Source organism: Chelon labrosus (assembly GCF_963514085.1).
Source record: "Chelon labrosus genome assembly, chromosome: 3".
Taxonomy (NCBI): domain Eukaryota; kingdom Metazoa; phylum Chordata; class Actinopteri; order Mugiliformes; family Mugilidae; genus Chelon; species Chelon labrosus.
The window spans coordinates 13,354,471-13,373,509 of NC_140339.1; the positions used below are offsets into that span (position 1 = coordinate 13,354,471).

The 19,039-nt window shown below is 42.2% G+C and overlaps 1 protein-coding gene across 1 annotated transcript in view; it reads right to left on the reverse strand.

Moving 5' to 3' along the window:
- mpped2a (metallophosphoesterase domain containing 2a) overlaps window positions 1-19,039 on the reverse strand; it is a 65,479-nt gene that overhangs the window by 17,356 nt on the left and 29,084 nt on the right. Inside the window, exon 3 of the mRNA XM_084541167.1 lies at window positions 17,736-17,961. Within this exon, the coding sequence (XP_084397293.1) occupies window positions 17,736-17,961 (226 nt within the window). The remainder of the gene's footprint in view (window positions 1-17,735; window positions 17,962-19,039) is intronic.

The window sequence follows — 19,039 nt, forward strand, 5'->3', positions numbered from 1 at the left end:
TTTTTTGCGTCCCCTTGCGTTTGTAACCTTCTTGGGCAGCAATAACAACAACAACTAAACGTTTCCGGTAACTAACTGCTGATCAGTCGTCTACAGCGGCTGGAGGAATTGTAGCCCACTTCACTTCTGAGATGGTGTTGGGTTTCCTCACATCAACTGCTTGTTTCAGGTCCTTCCACAACATTTCTATTGGATTAAGGTCAGGACTTTGACGTGGTCATTACAAAACATTTGTTTTGTTCTTCTTGAACCGTTGTTCTGTAGAACGACTTTCGTGCTTGGGCTCTTTGTCTTGCTGCATGACCCAGTTTCTCTTACAATTCAGGTCACGGACAGATGTCCTGACATTTAATCTTTAATAACTTGCAGATATAATTCAGAATCCACTGGTCCATCAGGGATGGCAAGCCGTCCTGGCCCAGATGCAGCAAAACAGGTCCAAACAAGGACATTAACACCCCCATAATTCACGGACGGGATGAGGTTCTGAGTGTTTTGACTCCAAACATGACGCCTCTCATTTAAACAAATAGTCTTCTGGCTTTTCCACAAGATGTTTAGCAAACTGCAGATGGGCAGAAATGTTCTCTTTGGAGAGCAAGTCCTTGCCACTCTGCCATACGGTAGTTTAGCCTATGGTAGTTTAGTGTTCTCGTGTTGGTGGATTCATGAACAGTAACATTAGCCGATGTGAGTGAGGCCTGGGTTCCTTTGTGACTTCTGGGATTATTATCAGTGATGCTTTTAGAGTGATTTTAGAGCAATCCACTCATGTTTTGAGTTATTTTTATGCAGAAATGCAGCTAATTCTGAAGGCCGCAAAAATTTTAAGAGGTGCTGTCTAACAATTGTGACACAGTAGATAAATTTACGGGCCTGACTAAAAGCACTTGAAACAGGAAAGGGTTTTACAGAAACTGCTGCAACAAAAATGGAAACAAGCCACCATCTAAAATACCACTGTTCACTGTCACATTAAGATTTCCCTCAACTGGAACTGACGCACATACATGCGATAGAAACTGCATGTATATATGAACAGTGGAGTCCAGACAACAGAACACATTTGGATTCATTATCTTCAGTGAGTACAGAGAAGTGTAGTCCCTCACCCAGTGTGAGATACAAACCTGAAGTGTGGGCTGCTTTTAGAAGATACCCAAAGCAAAAAAAATAACACCTTCAACAATCTGACTGGACCTTTGCATTACGGTTTCCCATTTTACTCCATCTTAAATCATTGATGTTTTCTTTCCTCAGAAATTTGCAAGGAAACTCAGTGGAGCTTGCACCTCTTTTTTCTCTGTATCAGAAACCTTGCAGCACTTAGCATCTGCAGTGTCGTGTCCAGGCTTGTTGTCATTGATGGTATTACTTATTTATTTGAGCTTTTATGTCTGTTGAATTCAGCAGCACTGGCACTCAGGTTTGTGACCTTTCACACCAAGATCTGCAGAGAATAATGGCCAGGGCAGTAAGGTACACTTGGAGATGAGATCTATGTTTAAGGCAGAGGAGGAGGAAGAAAAGAAAACGTCACTGTGGTAAAAGGTGCAGCTAATGTAGGGCTGCCACACCTCGGGCCATAGCAGCTGGGGACACAGGGCTTCCTCTGCTTTTCAAATATTTATCCCCTCATACCGTGAGACACAGCATGGGACGGAAAACAAGAGGGAGTCATGCCGGGCCCAGGATCTGCCAGAGCACACACATATACAGACCAGGACAAACACAGCAAAGACAAAACAAACAGATGAGCAGATTCAGATGTCAGAGACATACATGCGCCCCCTTTTTAACCACAAAGACAGCTCAGATAATGATGGAAACTGCAGTCTGCCAGCCAGAAAGACCAGCCTGGAGTTTTTAGCATCCTTTGTGTTCAATGAGCAGGTAGCCTGAGGTCGGGTTCAGGGGAGAGCAAGGGACCGTCTGCTGACAGATCGCCTTTATTCCCCAACTGGTCTCTGAGCCATCTTGGGCTCCCTTCCAGGGGACTGTGATTGCATTTTATAGCCTTGAGCAGCCCCCTCATGTCATGTATCCCTCCTCATGTTGCGGGACATCTGGCTAGCTCTGGGCTCTTCTAGTCTCCCCTGCGCTCCCTGCTGAGCTGGATCGTTTGATTAAGCCTGGTTGAAATCAGGCGGTTTCCATCCCCCATACCTGCAGACCTGCTCTCTAACTGATTAACTGACGTGTTACGTAAAGGAAACAAAGGTTTTAAAGGGTTACTTTACCAGAAAATAATAAATACAACCACTCTACCAGCTCCTTGTCAAAGCTGAGGGGTGAGAATGTATCTAGACCATTTCATTTTATCTTCACAAGCACAGACTGAACATTTTTTTCTCATTAATATTTGTACTTTAGAACATCTTAGAAAAAAAAAATGTGTTTCAGCTCAGTTTTTACTTTGTGGTTGTGTTTCTTCTTCTTCAATGCCTTTGAAATGTTGTTTTATAATGTTTAGTTTGAGGCAATTAATCATTCAATTAATCGTGCTTGAGCTATTTTTCCAAAATTTTCCTTCCTAAAAATCTATTTCTGGTTTAAAACTAATTTTCGAGGACGGCTTGCAGGTTGAATCACCGTTCTTACAACACATTTTGCACAAATTGATGACATCAACAAACAGCAAAGGGTGAACTCTGCTCTTCATTTGCATTCGCTCACCTGTTAAATTGTGAGCCACACAGAACCCTTTTATTAGCTCTTCCTCACCTGCCCCACCGCTAAGCTATTTATTACCAAGGTGACTAACCTGCGCAGCCATTAGCTGCAGTGCTATTCATATCCTGTTAGTTAGTGCAGGTATGCTGTAAATGGGAGACGTGCCATTAATTCTGCGGGTACAAAGAGATGTGACCCTGTTTCAGAAAGCTGCGGCGAGCCGGGGCGCTGCCATCACGTGACTGCTGTGTGTTTAACGGGCCTCGTAGGGGAAACAGACTAAGAGTGTGTTTACACAGTGGCATCTCTGAGCCGGTATTAATAATAGAGCCACTTAGCATTCAGAGGCACTGGTCTGAGCTACGCTGTTTGTTTCACAGGTCATTAAATTTATGCCGCAGCCCTAATGTTCATTACAGCAGCAAGCTGGCCAGGGGTCTGTAACACTCGCTCACTGTCTTTAATCCCCCACTGTATTCCTAACATCGTCTCTCTTTTCATCCCTCGCTCATTCTCCCTCTCTCACATCTCAGTCCATTTGCTTGACAACAATCTCTTCCTGGTTTAATTAAAAGGACTGGGGCAGTGTTGTGTTTCCAGGTTTCTTGTCTTCTTTTTCTTCCTCTTCTGACTTTTCCTTTCAACCGTTGCACCCAGGCAGAAACAATCATTTTAAACAAGTGCCAGGACGGATATTTTAATGCGGAGGAAACGTCTGCGTCCTTCAGAGGTGTAATTCCTCCACCTGTGCTGCTGTTTGCCAGTTTCACCTTCGTAGCAGACACTGGCATGAAAATCCCTGCTTAGGCTTAAAGGCTGCTAATTCCACTTCCACTGTGAACAAACCAAAGTCGCCGTGCTGCACGCTAACAGAGACTGGAGGTCAAAATGACACACACACACACACACACACAAAATGTGAAAACTCATTACGGAGTTTTACAAGGATTATAGAGAAATGATGTAACCAGAAAATGGCACGGATTTATAGAAGCAAACCAAAACACACAAATCAATCTACGATGCTCCGTCTTGTCCGTCTATACTCTGCCATTCCTTCCGAGTACCTTTTAGCCTCTCGTCAGGTGCTTCTGCAGGAAAACACTGAACGGATGAACCAGGTGGGGGGTGCGTTTAACACGCGCACACACCCTGTAAATCAACACTGCATGGATTCATGTTGCAGCCACAAACAGCAGCCTGGTCCCACGGGCTCCAAACCGCCCACCACCACCCCTTCATTATTCCTTAATGCCACCGATTGTCTCTATTCTCCATAGAGAAACAAAATAACAACAACAAAAAAGCACTGCCACAGTCCTCCAGCAGGAAGAAACACAAACACTTTAAGAAGCAAACAAACACTCGGTTTAATCTAATGCTCTTGGAAATTAAGGATAAGACTGTAGAACCACTGGAGGAAAAATCAGCAGTTAAGGAAAAGAGAAATGATTCGCTACAGGAAGACATTTTGTGGGTCAAACACCGACCGCTAGGGCCAACAGTCCTTTTGACTCTGAATTTCCCAAACTGAGAAAAATGAACATTTAGAATCAGCCTTTAAGTATTAAAAACAAACAAACAACAAATAAAAAATATATAAGAAAAAGGTGAGCTATAACAACAAGCAACCTTGTGGTAATCATGTGTACCTATATCTAGCTCACTGGCTGTGAGACCAGCACAGACAAGACAACTGGCAACAGCCCAAACCACATATTGACATGAACCCTGAAGCGTGGAAATGATCAAAAATGCAAACATGCAACACTGGAATAAAGACATGGTGTCTTTACCGGCGCAGGGATCGTCCCATCCATCATGATTAAGTAAAAAGTGAAGCATCTGCAAGTTATACCTCTCAGTGGGCTTGTACCGAGGCTCTGCCAAAACATAATCTAAACTAGGGCTGCAACAATGCGTCCGTGTAATTGGTGACGTTGATTTGTCTGGAGCACACCGACGTGCTTTGTTAAAATTAAACTGCTATGCACCAGCGTCTCAATGGAGGAGACACGCCAGCTTTCCGACCTTGAAACAACAAAGCAGTGTATTGGGAGTATTCCAGTGAGTTTTCGTCTGATGTTGTTGGTGGTCAGTGTCTGGGTGTCATAGCTCTGTCCTCAACTAAGACTCTCTAGACCAGATGCTAATGTCTCTGCTAATCGCTAGCAGGGCAATTCTGCTTTCTCGTGCACAAATGTGAGCACATTTAGACCTATGAGAAAGATATTATGAGAAAACGTTTGAATAAAAGTTTGAGAGTTTAATGGTAGGAGTTATGCTATTGCTTAGTGGTAAATTAACCAATAAAATAACAGATTAATCAAAACCTGACTAATTTGAAACTGTCAAAGCTGTACTCGAAAAACCAGTAACCACAAAGCAGAAACCTCCATTAAATCAGAAAAAGAACACAATGCTAAATGCAACCAGATCTTCAAAGAGCACAATCCCTCTGAACTCAACACATATAGACTTATGAGGCCAGTTGCAGTCATAACCTGATGGGATGCCACTAATTAGCAGATGCTGGAACACTAAAACCTGTATAGTGCTTCCTGCTAGCTTCCTACAACACTATATATTATCTACTTCTTCCTTCCTCGTTTGGCCTCTACTGCTGTAAAGGCCAAACATGTCAGAAGAAACAATAATTAAGAAAAAACATTTATTTTTTTCTATACACACCACAAAAAAATTACTAATAGTTTTATTGTTGAACACATTTTAGTTTCTTCAGTTTCACAAATCAAGCAGAATTAGGACCAGTATTGATAAATTGAAAACGGTGCCCAGCCCTTCTCTTGGGGTCCCGTCTTTGCGAAGTAGATGATCTCACCCTCTGTGTGTGTGTGTTTGTCAGTCATTACATACATCTGTCGTCCCTTCTGCCAGGTCCGGCCTGACTCTGAGCATTTGCAGTCGAGGATCAGAGGCTCTGCCGAGCGTCGAGTCGTGTGGCTTTCTAATTAAAGCTGACACCGCCCCTGAAGCCGGCGAGTCCTGAGGTCAAAGGTCGCCACGCAACCACTGATACGAGCAGGTACCCAGCCACTGTGAAAAGGGCTGAAAGGCAAGATGCCCCCCCCCCCCCCCCCCCCCCCCCCCACCCAACGGCCTCCCTACCCTTCCCCCAGTCGTGCTTGCCTCTAATTTCCTTCCTGGTTCCCTCCTCCTCCAGTTCTCTGTACCGTTCTTCCCCAAGGTTTGTCTTCAAGAAAAAACAAAGAAATGCCTGCCTCCATGCATTCATCCTCTCAATGACATGGGAGAGAAAGAATAGACTGGGGAGAAAAGGGGGCGGAGGGAGGGGAGGAAGAGGAAAGGTTTTCAAACAATGACAGAACATCTATAGGAAACTTGCACTTCAGAGCCCTTTCAGAGCAATGAAAGAGCGGGACCGCGGCTCTGAAGGCCATCAGCGCAGGGCCAAGCATACCACAAGAAAAAAAATGAGTGTAGGTGGAAAAGTGGACTTCTTTATGCACATCTCACATGAATGACCCTATTGGTGAACCAGAACAAAGGAACGCTGTTGACCTTTGTATTCCTGTTCATTAAGAGAAAAGTGGAACCGGACCTTGGTGTGTTTCCTTGAGATACAGTGAAGGAAAATAGAGGTACTTTGAAGATGCTGGTATTGAGCTAGCGAGAACAATTGCGCTAAAAGGAACCCATCTATCATTCTCCCAAAAGTTTCTTGATGTATTGGGTCAAGTACGAGTGAACCAGAGTTGTAAACAGAAGTCGCACAGAATCTAAGGTCTCTTGTTTACCGGTCAGAGTAGCAGCAGCATCCTTTTGAAAGATTGTTAAGGTGCAATTGCCACAGACGTATCAGAAATGTTTGAAAAGATAATAAACGAAAACAACCAGCTATGTCCCGTTCTATTTATCGTATTAGTCAGAATTTGGCACAAAAGATCAGGACGAAGACAAAAGCTCAAATAAGCTCCGTCAGGTCCAAGACCTGCAGACTCACGAAATTAAAATTCATAGCAAGTAACACGTCCATGTTCACACTGCAACCAAAATTAGCTTAAGATGAGATGCATCTCCTTTTAGCCTCCTGTTAAGTGTCTCACAGCCACAGATGGATGGTGTTTCTCAGCACTTGTGAAGAAAAATCAAGGGCTTTGAGATAAAAGATGGAAACCATATTAGGTGAAAGGAGCCAGGTGACTCACAGCTGACAGCTCTGCATATTTATGTCAAAACATGGTGGCATAGAGTAGCTAGAATATAAGTTTAAAACTTAATGTTATTCTATGATTTCTACTGAGACTGTTATAAATTTCTCCCAGATTGATTTTGTATCGATTGGTTTCCACGATGCTGGTCACATAAGCAGAAAAAGAACATTTACATGGACAATAGGACTGAAATGATTCAGAAGAAGAAGATGAACAAGATGGATTCTGGCTTTGTTCATCTTTTCAAACACTTGTTTCAACAACTGGTTGTTTTGCTGCCTCCTGGAAACTCATCACTTGATTTGATATATTCATTTTGCAAATTACAAATTTATGTTATTTTTTTTCAGCCTTTGTCAGTGCAAACGGACTCATATTGCGATTGCAGTATTTCAGGCTTCATATTTGTGAGGCTGTCAATCGGTCCATCACGTGCAGCGTGGCTTGTCTCCAAGACTATGACACACTGAAGACGTTGGGCATGTATGTGCTCACCATGTTCACATCAACATACACCCGTAAAGCTGCTTTCTCAAAAATGAACTCTATAAAAACGCATTTGAGGAACTGACTTTACACAACTGCTTGTGCATTAAGCCTGACAGCTGCCCATCCCGATGTTAAAAGAAAATAGTGTGGGAGGGGAAATGTAACGTATCCCATTAACCTAATGTGAGTATTTCAGTGTTGGGATTTTCTTGGTTTTACTTTATTTGTATTTATTTGATCACAGGCTACTTTAATTTGATGTAAAGAGCAATATTTCTAATAACTAAGGCCTGTCGCTTTTATTTGTCAGTTAGTTTGTCTGTTATGTTGGCGGTTGTTATTGAGGCGCCGCTATTGTGCTTGTGGAAAAAAGTCCAAGCAAGGAAATTTGTTAAAAAACGATTATAGATAAAATGAGCATGTGAATCAATAAAAGAAATGCTAATTGAGAGCATCCGTCCTCATCTCTGATTGAAGGTACAAGCTACTTTTCAGAGGGTGTTTGTTTCATTTGATTTTAACAATAAATAAATATAGGAACATATTCTTGAACATATTCTGAATTTGGTCCGCGGGCCGCCAGCTGACGCTCACTGGTATACACAGACATTAGGAGCTAATATTTTCCTACTGATCAGATTGTCTTAGGTTTACACCCTCCCCCCTCTCAATCTGACAGGTCAGTCTATTTATGACTGAGGTGGCTACATGAGGTATTTTTATTCTGGTTATTAGTGGTCTATGTAAATGTAACAAATATTCCTTTCCACCTTTGTCATCCCCATCAAAGGGAAGAGTTCGTATAAATATCAAACCCACTCTCTTAAGCACACACAAGTGCAGACATGCAAACCATCACGAACAAATACCCTCCAGCTGGAGTCTCTGTGTCTACTGTAACCAGTCTGTCCACACCGCCGGGGACAAACCCATCTGACCTCAGAGCAGCGCCAACAGTCTGCTGCACAACTCGGGAGCAAAAACGTACCGCTGACTAAAACACAGCTGTGTCATTATCTCACATTACTACATTTATTCACAGAGTGTGTAATTTTTGGCCTACATTAGAGTCGGGCAGGGGGAAACCTCAGAGGTGACCGTGCTGCTGACATAAACAGATTAAAGACTTTAAGTAATTTGTCATTCTCCAAATATTAAATTACCTACAAAGGTCAAAACTTTCTAATTTTTAAAAAGAAATATAATCAAATGATGCTCTGAAGAAACATGACAACACAAGACATACTGCTCCAGTCAATACAATCCAAACCCAGATGTCCAGAGATGTTTTAAAATCAATACGAAACCAAATGACTAATCTGTCTTTTATTGGATCCACCACATGTGTCAAGAAAATGTCACGACAATTCGCACTGTGGTTTGATGTGAAACGGAATGGATTTTCTTTTTTTTCTTTTACTGCCGGGAGGTTTGTTTGTCTTTCGTTTTATAATAAAGTATATTTTACACAGTACAGCAGTATAAAATATTCCACATGAAGCAGTTTTATGTCATGCCAGTTTTATGTAAATCACTCCACGCCTTGACTGAACGTGATTTGGATTCACAACAAAAACCAACAGCAGTCTTTCGGGAGTAAAGGCCGGAAGAAATGACTGAATTATTTTCCTTTCTCTTTTAGTGTATCTTGTGTTGTGTCCTGGATCCATAGCAGCAGCACTTTTGGCTGCATCAGCCTTTTTTTTTTTTCCAGGCCCGGCAGCGTTTGATGGAGCTGCTGGCCGTTGTGAGGCGGACCTCTAGCCTGCCCAGCCGGTGACTGATGCACACGAGGCCACGGAGGAGAGCTTTATTAAACGACGGTGAAGACTCATCACTCTGCCCCTGACATATTGGGGTCTCACCTTGGGCTGGGGGTGAGAGGAGCACCAGAAGGAGTCAGGGAGAAATGTTTAGTCTGTCTATATTAACACACCTCGGTAAGGATGTGTGTGAGCGGAGAGCGAGGGCACGATGACGAATCCATCACTTAACCCTTTCATACACTCCTCTGATAGACACTGTTAACTTAAACACACACACACTGACCCTGCAGCTGCCGACCGGGACGGCCTGCGAGACCCAAACCTCCAAAAGACACTTCACATCCAAATGAAAGGAGGCTCCACACAGTCTGAACCTCCCCGCATCTGTAACCTGACAACCACCTGCAGCGGCACCCCTGGGTGCAACACACCAGGGCCAGCAACAACACACAGCATAACACACACACACACAGCAACGCGTCCGTCACAATTTGGCCCAGTTAACAGATGCTTGATGATTTCTATTTTATGCTTCATTAAACAAAGGTGTCACATTTTACAGTCGATAAATCATTATCTCATTCATTCTGAAATATTACAGTAATTAATCAGACGCCGCCGTCGTCGACTGAAACGAAACAGGTTTTATTTTTTCACATAGTAAAATTGTTTTCTTAGCGATAAGATTTCACAGGTTTTAAACCTTTAGGATTACTTTAATTCTTTTGTGAATATATTTCATACAAACAATTGCTGTTTGCCTTAAATATACAATTTTAGAGGTATTTTTTTTATTAGCATAATTTCTTGATGCTTTATTAATGTTTTTGAAACATTTGTAGTAACTGTGAGGTTGTAACTACTCATTTCATGTTCCTGTGTGTCCTGTCTGGGCATGCAACTCACAAGTTATTTATGAATGAATCGATTAATTGATTACAACACGTTAGAGCACGCTAAAACATTATAAATATCCAGAGTCATGCTTGTGATTTTTGTTTGACAGTCACACAAAATGGCCATGGTTTTACAAAGGGACAAAGAAAGTGTTCAAATTTTCCTTTTAAAAAGTGATAGAGGGCAGATATTATCCAAGCAGTCCTTGACAGCCAATAACACCGCCCGCCTATCTCTCAGTTTTAATTTTTTTTAATGAATAAAACCAAACACCGCAGTGTTCAGGAAAAACAAATCCTCAAATTCTCTAACTTATTAAATCACAATTTTCATTTGAACCTCGGACGGCAAATGTGTAAGTCGAACGAATAAATATATAAACAAAACATGTTCATTTAAGGAAACGATGTCTTTATGTTTTGTACAGTGACCTTGCGAGTCTTGAAAGGCGCTTATAAATAAAATGTATTATTATTATTATAAAAAGAAACCTGCATTTTCATGCACTACACGGTTTGGATCATTTTCCGTGGCTTGGAAAGTTTCATCGCAGAAAGGAAGAAAAGAGGGCAGCGCGACCATGAAGCCCTTGACTTTCTGGTGATGGACATTTGTCAGGAGCCATTGCCTCATCGGAGGTAAAGCTGCCATGTGCTCACACTGACAGAGAAAATACTGTGCATGTGTGAGTGTGTGTGTGTGTGTGTGTGTGTGTGTGTGTGTGTGTGTGTGGCGGGCAGACGGCCAACACAAACTGACAGGGGCTGGCGCCGGCGAAGAGGTGACTTAGGGGTGATTAAGCTAAAAGCAGCGGACACAAATGCCAGATCTCAGCGACGTGGACAAATGAAAACAACGAGAAGTTAAACATGCCTCTACTGAGCCGACCAAATACACAAATACAAAGCTTTGAAAACAAGTATTAAAATTATTATTGAATTGTTTTGTTGGTGCCAGTTCATTAGGTACACTAGTGAAAAAGAATGCATTCAAATATATAACAGTCCTGCACTAAATCTGATCTTCATATATGTTCTGGTATTCAGTATTAGTTGTGTTTCTATTATTTTGACAAATTTAGTCAGTGGGTTAGGCTAAAGAACAAAAACACTTTTAAATTCAATCCAGTTTAACAGAACCACAAACTACATCCTCCAAAATCATCATCCAGTTGAATTACCACCTGCTTCAACATCAACTGAACATTATAAGAGTGTGAAAAGGGATCTAGTGCAGCACTGTTACATTAGGATGCATTCAATTTTACTGGTGTTCCTAATGTTTTTGCAGATCCTTCCTACTGTTTCACGAAGATCTAAAGATGACTTTGAGCTCAAGACAGAAAAGGCAACCTGAACACAAGAGCAAACCTGACACCGGTTTAAAACAAACAGGTTTTGTCACATGCAAATTTAGCTGCAGATTAATAGAAGCTTGCATCAGTTCTGTCAATATTTGTCATGTTCATTTAAGGAAACGAGTGCAGAAACTTTCCTTCACACGGCTGAACAAAACGTGGTACATTTAAATGTTCCTGTATTGTGGTTTCAGATTACGTGTTTTCCCGGCAGAGTACACAGACTATGAGTAATAGTAGTAGTAGTAGTAGTAGTAGCAGTAGTGTGTCGAGGGGTCAGGGGTGCCCTTTATTTTACAACGACAGGATGTTCATTCAACAAAAGGCCACTTCCTGAGAGAGAGAGAGAGAGAGAGAGAGAGAGAGAGAGAGAGAGAGAGAGAGAGAGAGAGAGAGAGAGAGACGATGAGAGGCAGCAGGGCCAAGTATGTGGATACGCAAACATTAGACCCGTGTGTGACTGGCAAACATCTCAGTCCAAAAATATGGGCGTTAATCTGCTGCTATAACAGCTATAGGTTCACGTCGTCCCTCAGATGTTGGTTGCAGTGATTTCATGAGGCGTAACACTGATGCCGTCAGATAAAGCCTGGTTAGCTCTAGTTCATCCCACGAGAGTCGGGATGGGGTTACGATCCGGGCTCTGGGTAGGCCAGTCTGGGCAGGTTGGTCCTCACCCAACTGGGAAACCGTGACTTTGCCATCTGTCCATGAACAAATAGAGCAAATTTAAACCAAAGTTTGAGGAAAATCATTAAAATGCTGAATATTTTGATGCAGATTCAGAGTTCTTCAGTCAGTGCAGTCTTTTAAAATTCAACGTAGTGAAGCATCTGCACCGGTCTAAACAGAAGCAAATTATTCCAGTTCCTTCATGTGAACAAGGTGGGCTTGCACCAGCACCATTAGGCCATGAGGTCTGGAGGCGTCATAGGATATCAGATCATTAGAGATCTATTTTTCTGACTCGATCAAAGAGGTTTGCATCCCTCCATTCATTTTGATCCTTTAGTGGCAATTCTGGGAGTTAGAGACTGCTAGCAGGAAGACTGATCTCAATCAACTGGAAACAGAAAACTGCACCAACACACTTAACGCTAATGAACGAGGTGATGAAATTCCTGGAAATAGAGAAAGTTAGAGTCTCCAGGAAAAAACAATAGGAGATGCGGACCAAAGTTAGGTTCCTGTAGCTATAGGAACATGAAAGAAGTAGTAAACGTCTCCACTACTGTTATGAAACTATCCAGAGTTGCTTTAAAAAAAAAGCTGGAGGTGCTAGGTGACATTAAACGATTACAAAAATAAGTGGGTGCAATTTGACAGCAATAGTCATAAACAGTGTGGTGAATATGTTTTAATTTCAGCTGGATTACAGTCCACTTAGACTTTTCAGTGACTTGCTTTGCTAAATCTGTTTCCGCTGAACTGTCTCTCCATTTCTTTTATATATATATATATAAACCAGCTTTTTGATCTCAGCCACATGCAAAGTGGAATATCCAATTCAAAATAAAGCATGCCACTGTTTAAAATATATTTGTATATTTTACCATTAGGATTTTCAATAACAGCATCTAAGCCCTCGACCACAAGCACTTCAAAAGAACGTGGAGGCAGGTCCGTATTAGGATGCAACAATACCGTTGCATACCCATGGTTAACACTTACATTGATTTTTTATTTTTTTTTTTGGCTACAGTTTACAGTTTTACGCTCTGTGCTTTAGCCAATTTGTTTTCAATGCATTTGCCTTTTGTTTCACAGAAGCTGGGAATTAACCCGGTGCAGAATATTGTGTGAAAGGGTGCTTTGTATTGCGAATCAAGAATTTCATAAGGTGACAAAAAGCCCAGCCACGTACTGAACCGTGAAGGGCGTACCAAACGGTTCGGTATTATACTGAGAATCTCTAGGTCATGCAGCGCAGACGGAGAGTGATAGATAGATGGAGAGAGGAGGCTCGAGGGAGTCCAGAGGTAAACAAACAGCACAGATCTCTGCCCTCCTCATAGTGAAAACACAACGGAGGATAAACATGCTGATATTCAAACATCACCACTGAGTATTACTGCCTCCGTCGCTCTCTCTCACTCTCACACACACACTCACACACAGCTGACCTTTACAGTGAAAAATGAATACATGAATAAAACTAAAATCTGCAAATGACAAATCTGCATTGGACCCTCCGGGTTTCCCCTGAGGTGAGCTTCAGAGAGTCAAATGAGGGCAGTTGGATTTAATCTGCTGCCCCTGGGAGGCACACGCACACACACACACACGAGCCAGCACACTGATTTCCCATCGAATAAACCAAGCAAACATTGATTGCCATTTCACTGGTTTCACAGGTACCAAAGGAAGAAGATATGAATAAAGAGGAGAGGAAAGAAAAGGGAATTGCATCAGTGGGACTGAAGAAGAAGAAATTAGAAAGAGGAGGAGGAGGTGGAAAAAAGAATTACAACGGGAGAGGAAACGAGAGGAAGGGGGGCGAGGGAAGAGACTCCCCAGACGATGCGGAGGAGGAGGAGGAGAGAGGAGGGCTAGGAGGATCAGGGATAAAGCAGCAGCAACAGTTTAACCTTCGACCAGAGAGTTTAGTCATGGTCAAGTCCACAATCACAAGAAAGTGTTAAAGAGGGAGAGAGATGCTCATCCCGTCTCTTTCCTGTTCATTTTTCTCCGTTCTGAATCAGTCAGCAGTTTATCAGAAACGACAAAACCAGCTGGATTCTTCACTTATCTGAGACCAGTCCTCCCTTATTACTCTACGCTGATGTCTGAGCTGAATGCATGACCACTTTCGCGGCTTCTTGTACTCGATTCATAATTTACTCCATCGGCTTAAAGTTTCCGAGAAACAAGAGTTTTAGCCGGGGTGAAAGTCCTCTTGCAGAAGGAGTTAACGATGTGAATAAAAGCCAGAGCTGTCCAGTTCCAGGAGACCTTCAGCTCCTCTTAAAGAGCCTTGATTGACAAGATGCAGAAGCCTGCTCATCCTTCCACAGCGTGAGTGTGTGGGAGTGTGTGAGTGCGAGGAGGAGGGGGAGGCTGAGGTATTCGGTCTGTTAAGCATCTGTCGTTAAACAGTGCGAGTTGCGTGTCTTTCATGGTACACTGCTTTCACTCCATCACCTCTCTTTCCCAAACAGGAGGGGAGCAGGTCAGAGCTCGGTTTTGCTCAAAATGTTTGGAACGGCTTTAAAATGTTCAAAGAGTCTAATTAAGTTAGGAAGTGTTCAATGCGGAAATATTGGGTCTGTGAACAGGATCATTTCAGCAATATTTTATGTTTCGCGTCGTACGGAAACGAAAAACTGTAGAGATTAAATACTCGGTAGGTAAGTCAGTTACCAAGACAAAAAAGAATTCTAAATAATTGCAGCTTCTAAAATGTGATGATTTGCTGCTTTTAATTTTTGTCAAACCAAATTAGAAACAAGTGGACTTCATCTTGGGGAGATAAAATAAAATAGAAAAATAGTCTGGATAACAACAATAACAGATAAAGAAAATAATCTGTAGTTGCAGCTCTAGATATGTTTTATACAACCGTTAATGTTGCTAATAACATATTTATTTATTACTTATTTGCAACTGAAAACTCACATTTTCTTATATAAGACATTTAACTGACATTTATTCAACATTTTAATGTTTTAGTAGCTGCATCTTTTTTGGTTCTGAAAATTATGAATGTTAGCGCAGAACCAAATTAAGCTGCAAATGACTTCCTCTGACATAAAAAGCAATCTGTAGTAAATCAGAGCAAAGATTGTTTTGGCTGGAAAACGTACATTTTCTTACCATGTAATTTAAAGCTTCACTGAAATAATGTAGAGAAAGAAGGAAAAACTACAATTCAAAACTCATTACTGACAATAACATATTAAAAATAATTCCTTTCACGGTTCCTTTAACCTAATAAATCCTAAATTTCCAGAAATAAACCTGCAGCTGAAGGAGCGCTCACATGTGCAACATCTTTGGTCATTTTTCTTTCAAAGATTTATTCATTTGTATTCTTGTTTAGCTGGTCTTTTCAGATGCTCTAGGAAACTAGTTGGCACAATTTCAGCGTGATCACAAATATTAGTAACCCCAGAAAGCAATGTTTTGAGAAAAACTCATTCAAATCCACCTCTGTCGCAGAAGAATTACCTTCAGAACAGATTTTACTATTTCGAAAAACATGAAGCTGCTCACGTGGGAAAGCTCAGGTTACAAAACAGTCAGCATTAAGAAGTCTGTCTAAATCTTTCCACTGTAAATGACCACATAACTGAAGACACAGCCTGCAGCAGATAATTATGAAATGGATTATGTCGGAAAAGTGCCGCGGCCGAACGTCATTTTTTTTTATTTATTTATTTATTTATTTTTTAAAGACCTTTAAATAGCAGAGTGATAAAAACAATGATGGAAACAGAGATAGAAAGAATGATGTAATGTTGCTCATTAGACAATCAGAGGAGGAAGTTAAAAAAAAAAATGCAGGGCTGTTGTGAACAACACTTCAAAGTGTAATAATGTTTTAGTGGATTTTTATAAAAGAAGGAAGTAACATTTACATCTCGGCAAAATTAACACAAACTTTTTATTTTGTTAACTTCATTGACTTTTTATAAGTTGAGACCACGTGATCTGAAATGTGTTTTTAGAGGAGGATTTTACTATTGATACGAACATTGAAATAATAAATTAGATATTGATAGAAAAGATTCCCTTATATATAATTTAGATACAGTATTGAAACTATTTTGCAAGACTTCTGGGAAAACGTCTTTAAATAGTGCTCCTGATCCTACATGAGTAATTTTACTGATCCTGAAGATGTTTTGATGCATTAATGTATCTAGCTGAACGTACTCCAGGTCTCATGTTATACTGTGTGATTAGGTGAACCGCAGCAAGCCTGACATGAAAGCCTAACTTGATTTTTAAAGCAGCAGTAGAAGCAGCAGCAGCAGCAGCAGCAGAGCAGACCACTGGAGCTGCAGCAGCGTTTATCAGGTGGTTGTTACACGCTACATTTCCTGAGTGATGCTGTCGCGTCCCGGCCTGCAGCAGCAGACCGCTGAAGGCTTGGAGGAGCTCGGCCACCCAGGCGGCGAGCTGGTGAGCTGTTGATGAAGTGAGGGGTCACTGCGGGGCTAAGTGAGACCTCACACTGGACAAGCAGGCCAGACCTCGGGCCACGGTGGCATATGGGTGTGAAGGAGGTGAGGACGCCGAGGAGGGGCGGGGGGAAGCGGCCAAGCTGTCCACTCTGCCTCTCACGAGACCCCCAGCTGTCACAACAGACACTTACCAGCCCTCACACTAAACACTCACCAGGGAGAAGGGGAGGGGGGGGACAGCATCCTTCCTCCCTCAAACAGAAGGATGGAAAAGAGGAAGGATGGAGGAAAACAGAGTGTAATCTCTTCTTCCTGCTGCTGTGACGTGTGAAGAATGCTGCCCCTGCCACTGTCCTCCGCCACTTCTATAGCCGGGCTGCAAACCTGCTAATTATAGCTGCTAACGGATGAAGGTGTGACCCATATAGTTATTTTAGGTCCTCTGTGCAGGGAGAGCAGAGAGAGTCAGAGCAGGACGGGAAGCCTCGGCCTCAGCCAGATGCAGCGCACGCAAGCCGAGGTCAGACAGCGAGACTGTTCGCATACTGTGAGACGACTGAAGTTTAGACTGAGCTACAGAGCTCATATCTGTTTGGATATCTAGAAAACAGACAATAGTAGCAGCTAGGATTGTTTATACTGAAGCTTGGGTTATACTCTAATTTGTACTCTGCATACGCATGCACACTTGACCGTTCTGTTAGTATCGTTATCATTAATTAAAAAATACGTATCTTAAGGAAAATAGGCATAAAAAATAAATAAAAAATGCTTGACATTATGTGTCAATGAATATTACACTTATCTCAGGAGAGTTTTCTTCCATCCTGACATCTTTGCACAAATTCTTCTCACTGCTGCTTACCCCATCACTCGACTAAATACACCTTCCCCCTCCCCACCGTTCCTTCCACACCTGAGAGGCTATTGACACAGTGTCCCGGTACCACGCGTATCACTTAACCCTGTGTCAAAACACAGGTGTAACATAAGCCTGGGGAGCAGGCGAAGGTCCTGAGCTCATAAAGGAATGTGCGAGCTGGGAATAGCACCCTGCATGTAAGAGAGGCCCCTCACTGAGAGCGTACAGCAGAGTGCAGAGTTACTGGATGGGAGGCGAGCTGGAAAACAGCCAGACACCTTTACCTCAGGGATCCGCAACGCAACAAGACAGAAGTGACTCAGCGGTTATGAAAGACCGAGTAGTTTGATTAAAGCTTGCTGCTCTTACCACGGTGTCCCGTATATCCGGAATCCCTTGATGGTGACGTCTGAGTCCTGCAGGTACACACAGTTTGTGAGGAGCGTCTGCACATTGTCAAAGTCCTCTGGTTTGAGTTTGGAGACCGAGGGGAAGCGGTAGTAATCCTGCTTGACCAGCTCGGCCATAAAGTCTTTATCAAAGGTCAGCTCGTGGTTCCCAGCGATCACCACCTTAAATTCGTATGGGAGGCCACCTAGAAGAAAACAAAAGAGCCAGAGGGAGGACGGTGAGCCAGGTGTTAGACATATTGAGGCGTCATATGCATCACAGATTGACCAGAAAGTATTCATTCACATTTTCTAAAACCCTTACTCATTCATGCCAGCAACGTTTTTGGGTTCAAGCTGATGGAAGAGACGAGAGCCCATGCAATTTAAACATTTTCTTATGGTATTTTTTTATTAGTCAGATCCCAAACGGCAATAAAACTCCCCAGTCCATTTAAAGTTGTTATGTTGAAGTTGCACAAAAAAAACCTCTTTGTATTTGTACATATTTAGATCCAATTACTGAGAAATCTACAGCGTTATCTTATTTTATACATTACTTTAACACAACGGTTTGTGGAAACGTCTCTTTTAATGATAACACTCTTTGCTGATGTGTCATTTTAAATTTCCCCATGTCTTATCTTATCCATATGATGCCCTCCAAAGCTGAACCGTACTGTATTAAAGCCCAGGTTTCCACCTGGTCGGTCTTTTTCTCCAGAAACAGCAGTTTGTCTCAGTATTGTGTAGCATACACTCCCTCAGTAACTCCCTGTCTACCTAACCCGGAGCACAGATCAGGACAGAAAAGAAACTCAGATAATTGGAGGGGAAAAATACCCCCAATTCAGACAGTCATAGAGGTTACAACCACAGCCGACGGCTCAGCTTGACCCGAGCAGACCGTCGTCCATCTCTGCAGATGCCAGGCAGCTTGAAAAGCATGAACCTGAACTAAATAGAGAAGAACATCTATTACAATTCTCATCCCCTCATCTTTCAACTTCTGCTGTGCCCTTTTCGCTCTCCTCTGTCGAGGTGATTTGTCCTGGTTCCCCTTAGCCATCAAGAAACTGACTTACTACTTTATTCCAGCCGACTGAGCACTCAACGAAAGGGTCTGGCCTTCATCACCCTTCCATTCACTCTATATATTTCTCTTTTTCCTCCTTTGGTTCTCTTCTTTAAGCTCCCTGTTGATTTTGTTCGAGCTTTCTTTCTTTCCATGTTTTTTTTTTTTTACTAGTAGGTCCCATATAAACCAATATGCAGGATAATTTA